The sequence below is a fragment of the Dipteris shenzhenensis genome, chromosome 26 (assembly GCF_047967505.1).
Source record: "Dipteris shenzhenensis isolate YYH24624 ecotype China chromosome 26, Dip_SZ_1.0, whole genome shotgun sequence".
Lineage (NCBI taxonomy): Eukaryota > Viridiplantae > Streptophyta > Polypodiopsida > Gleicheniales > Dipteridaceae > Dipteris > Dipteris shenzhenensis.
The window spans coordinates 10867243-10871018 of record NC_141621.1 but is presented as its reverse complement, the minus strand read 5'-3'; the positions used below and the strand labels follow the sequence as shown (position 1 = coordinate 10871018).

The window sequence follows — 3776 nt, the reverse complement described above, 5'->3', positions numbered from 1 at the left end:
GTGTTTGATGTTGTGTGGCAGCTCAATTAAACCTTGCGACCCCTCTTCTAGATTTGTCCAATAGCTAGAGGAGTTTGGTGACCTCAAGAAATGGATGTGAGAAGGTTTAGCCTTATGATGGCCTTCCCATGTGCGTCTAGATGCAGAGCACTCTAAGGGGGTACACAGGGACTCATCTGTATAGTAGCTTCAATCTATCCTACTCGAGGCATGCGATAGATCAAGCAATCTATCCCTACTCGAGGCATGCAATAGATCAAGCAGTATGTGGATCTAGAAATAGACCTGTAATCAAAGAGGTGGACGCAAATAGTCACTTTCTTTAGTGTACTTTCTTGCATGATCATTGTTGAGCTCTAAAGATCTCGCAAGTAGTTCTTCATTGTTTGAGGTTAGTTCTGTCCTCCATTAACCTTTTCTAAGTTCAAACTTTGTTGTACTATCAACTCTTATTCATCATCTTCAAACATAGTCATTCAAGACTCATTTCTTGCAAACCTAACGATACACCAATAAAAGCCAACTTTTATTTTTTAGCATATTAAATAAAAATAAGTTAGAGGCTGCTTCTTAAAAATGTTCGGCTTATACTATGAAAGAAATATTCAGCTTTTGCATTAAGGAATAATGAAAACCCTTTATTTCCAAAACCCCTCCCCAAAAATGTGGTACAATCGAGGGCAAGGTGTGCAACTCCATTGTCTTTCCACCCGAAGTGTTCATCTATTGACTTATCAACGAAACAAGACATTGCCAAACCTAATTGTGATTTTGGAAATAGAGGGACCTCTACTACAATTGGAGTGCTGGGAGACGTCTATAGTAAATTCCTGGCGAAGATTTTCTTCACCGTTTTTTATCATTGGGAAAGGGTTAATTTGGTGTTATGAAGCTGTTATGTGAGTTTCAATGGATTGTTTCTGAGGGGGTGCGTTGGTTAACTGAAGATGCACTTGGAATTTCCTGCAATGTCGTGCTTTGCTGCTGCGTTCATGTTTGGGGGTAGCTTGATGAAGCGTGCAACTGCCTCATGTTTGGAGGTTGGAGGGTATAGCTTTGCTGCTGCCTAATGTTTAATGCAGCAGCGTGCTTTCTTGCAATTGTTCTTGGAGTTGACAATGCACAGCAAGCAGGGTAACAATAATGAAATCCAGAGAGGGAATGAAATTTTGGAGCAAGCTTTGAAAGCAACCAAAAGCATGGGAATGAAATTTTGAAGCAAGCTTTCAAGGCAACGGATAATCAAGAAGCTACTGCACAGAAGAACAGAAAAGAAGAAATTGCTTGTAGGAAGCAACTTACCACAGAGAGATAGAGAGGGTCTTGCCGCAGTGCCTCTGATTAAGCTTCACAGATGCACATAAACACCCACCATTCTTTTGTGCAGGAGCTCCTCTCTTTCTCTCCAAATGCATGCAGTAAAATCTAATCTAACAAGCTCCAGAGATGAGAGCTACCTAAAACTAGCGCATGCATCATCACCCTTCTTCCCTTGAGGCTATGCTCCAGAGAAATCAGAGAAGGTTTTCCTTTGATTTTGTAGCTCGTTCTTCGGTTGCTAAAACCTTCGTTGCTCTCCGTTCGACGAACTTCTTTCTCGCCCAGAGTGCAAATTTTATTACACTGAGTTTGCTGGTAATTTCGTCCCTCTTCTCACCCCACCTTCCTTACGGAATGCGCAGGAGGAGCTACTACTCCAAACAACTCGCCGTAAGTTCCCAGCGATGTGTGCTCCGTAGAGAAGCCCTGCCGCGGCATGCAGCTCGCAGTTGCCTGCTGTTGCTGTTGCTGCCCAGAGGAAACCATGTACTTCTGCACTTCTTTCGCCACCATCTCCCTCATCACCGCCAACATGCCAGCGTTCAGAGCTCCTTCCCCGCTCAGCCCGACCGCTGTCCATCCCGGCGGGGTCTGCGTCATTGGAGCTAGCACCTGCGCTACTGCCGCCTTGATCGCGGCACTGATCAACTCCATCGCGTCTTCGGCTTTCAGGTAGCTTCCCGCTGGTAGCACTGGAATCATAGGGGGCTGTTGTGACGTCGGAATGCAGGAGATTACGGGAGAAGGGATCTGCTCCATCGGGCGATCGGGCACAGACGTCAGCCAATGCTTTTCCTTCTCCTCTGATCGCGCATGGCCGAAAGGGCAAGCTTGCTGCGGATCAATGTCGGCTTTGGCAATGGAAACCACGCCCTCCATCCTATTGGTGCTGCTGCCAGGCAGGGAAAGCGACAGAGACGTAGGAGGATCAGTACTTGAGCTTGAGGCTTCCGTTGCTTGTTTTACAGGAACCGGCCCATACGACGAGAATGCGGAGGGCCTTGGCACCGGCTTGAACACCTGCGGCATATTCACATCGCTGCGATCAGAGCCAACCGGAGAGTCTGCGCTAAAACTCAGCTTAATCAGCTTGCGCGAATCAGCTTCCCAGCTGCTATCGTCTTGCAAACTTCCGTCATGGGAAACCTCATTGCTGCTCCGTTTCCGTCCGTCAAAGCTGCAGATCTCCTCCTCCTCTCTGCTCCCCGGCTTGCCTACCCAGTAAGCCACAGCCTCCTCCGTTTTGGCTACTTTCTCCGCCATGCAGCGGCGACGCAGCGTCGAATTCCAATGATTCTTGATGGCGTTGTCGGTGCGGCCCGGCAACAAGCGGGCGATCGTCGCCCACTTGTTGCCGTGCTGCGCGTGGGCATCGATGATGGCCTTGTCCTCTTCAGGGGTGAAGGCCCGGTGCTCCACCTGGGGGCTCAGCTGGTTGCACCAGCGGAGGCGACAAGATTTGCCAGAGCGACCGGGTATACCTTTACTGATAAGCGACCAATTGCGAGGTCCATGCTTCTCAACGAGGCGGTGAAGGCAGGCATCTTCCTCAGGGCTCCAGGGGCCCTTAATTCGGTCAAGCTCATCGGAAGCGGAGGGCTTAGGGGAAGCAAGAGCCATGGGAGGGTACGGGAGGAGGGAGGAGGCGAAGGAAGGAGAGAGAAGGGTGTGGGGAAGGGAAGGGATCAAGGGGAAGAAGAGAGGAAAGGAAAGGAAGGAGGAAGGAGGAGGAGCTCCATGGGGGAAAGGTGGAATTGTGGAAGCTATGGAGGAGGAGGAGGAGGAGGAGGAGGAGGGGGACTATGTACAGAGAGGGGAAGGGGAAGGGGAGCAAGCAGCGAGGAGCTGCGTTGCGTGGGCAGGGAAGAAATTTTGAGAGACAAAGGGTTTAAGGAAGGAAGGTCGACGGACCGCCAGCTATGGCGGAACAAACTGCGTAAACAGAGGCGGGCCTTATGAAGAAGACGACCAAAAATCAAAAGTGCTCAGATTGCATGGGGACCCTTCCCCCCACCACCATCCATCCATCCATCATCATCATCATCATCCATCCCATCCTCGCCGGCTGCTTAGCTGGCGCGACCCACGTGGCGCGCCGCCATTGCCGCCTCCCCTTGACCTCGCCAGCCTGGCCTCCATATTATTGGCGCGCGGATGGCGACGTGTCCCCGCGGCCCCCCTGCTCGGCCGTTGCTCCCCCCATCCGACGGCCCTCGCAACTCCAGCCTGGTTCCTTGGCCCCCCTGCACCGTCCGATCCCACCCTTCCAGCCTGGCCCCGCCCCGGCCCCCCGCCCCCGAACATAACGGCGGCCGTTAGCGGGACCGCTGGCGTCGCGCCCCGTACCTAACGGTTGCCGTTAGTGCGTAGGTCTTGAGTCTTGACCCCGTCTAAATTGCAATTTGCCACCCCTTTATATTAACCGCTATCGCTTTTAACTCACCATTGACCATCTC

General features: G+C 51.4%; 1 protein-coding gene across 1 annotated transcript; it reads right to left on the bottom strand.

The window, feature by feature from the left end:
- Nucleotides 1–685: 685 nt before the first annotated feature.
- LOC147884660 (uncharacterized) lies at nucleotides 686–3239 on the bottom strand. The gene has a single exon (XM_087397483.1). It carries the CDS (start codon nucleotides 2938–2940, stop codon nucleotides 1654–1656), a length of 1287 nt encoding a protein of 428 aa, XP_087253609.1. The 5' UTR covers nucleotides 2941–3239; the 3' UTR covers nucleotides 686–1653.
- Nucleotides 3240–3776: the final 537 nt, after the last annotated feature.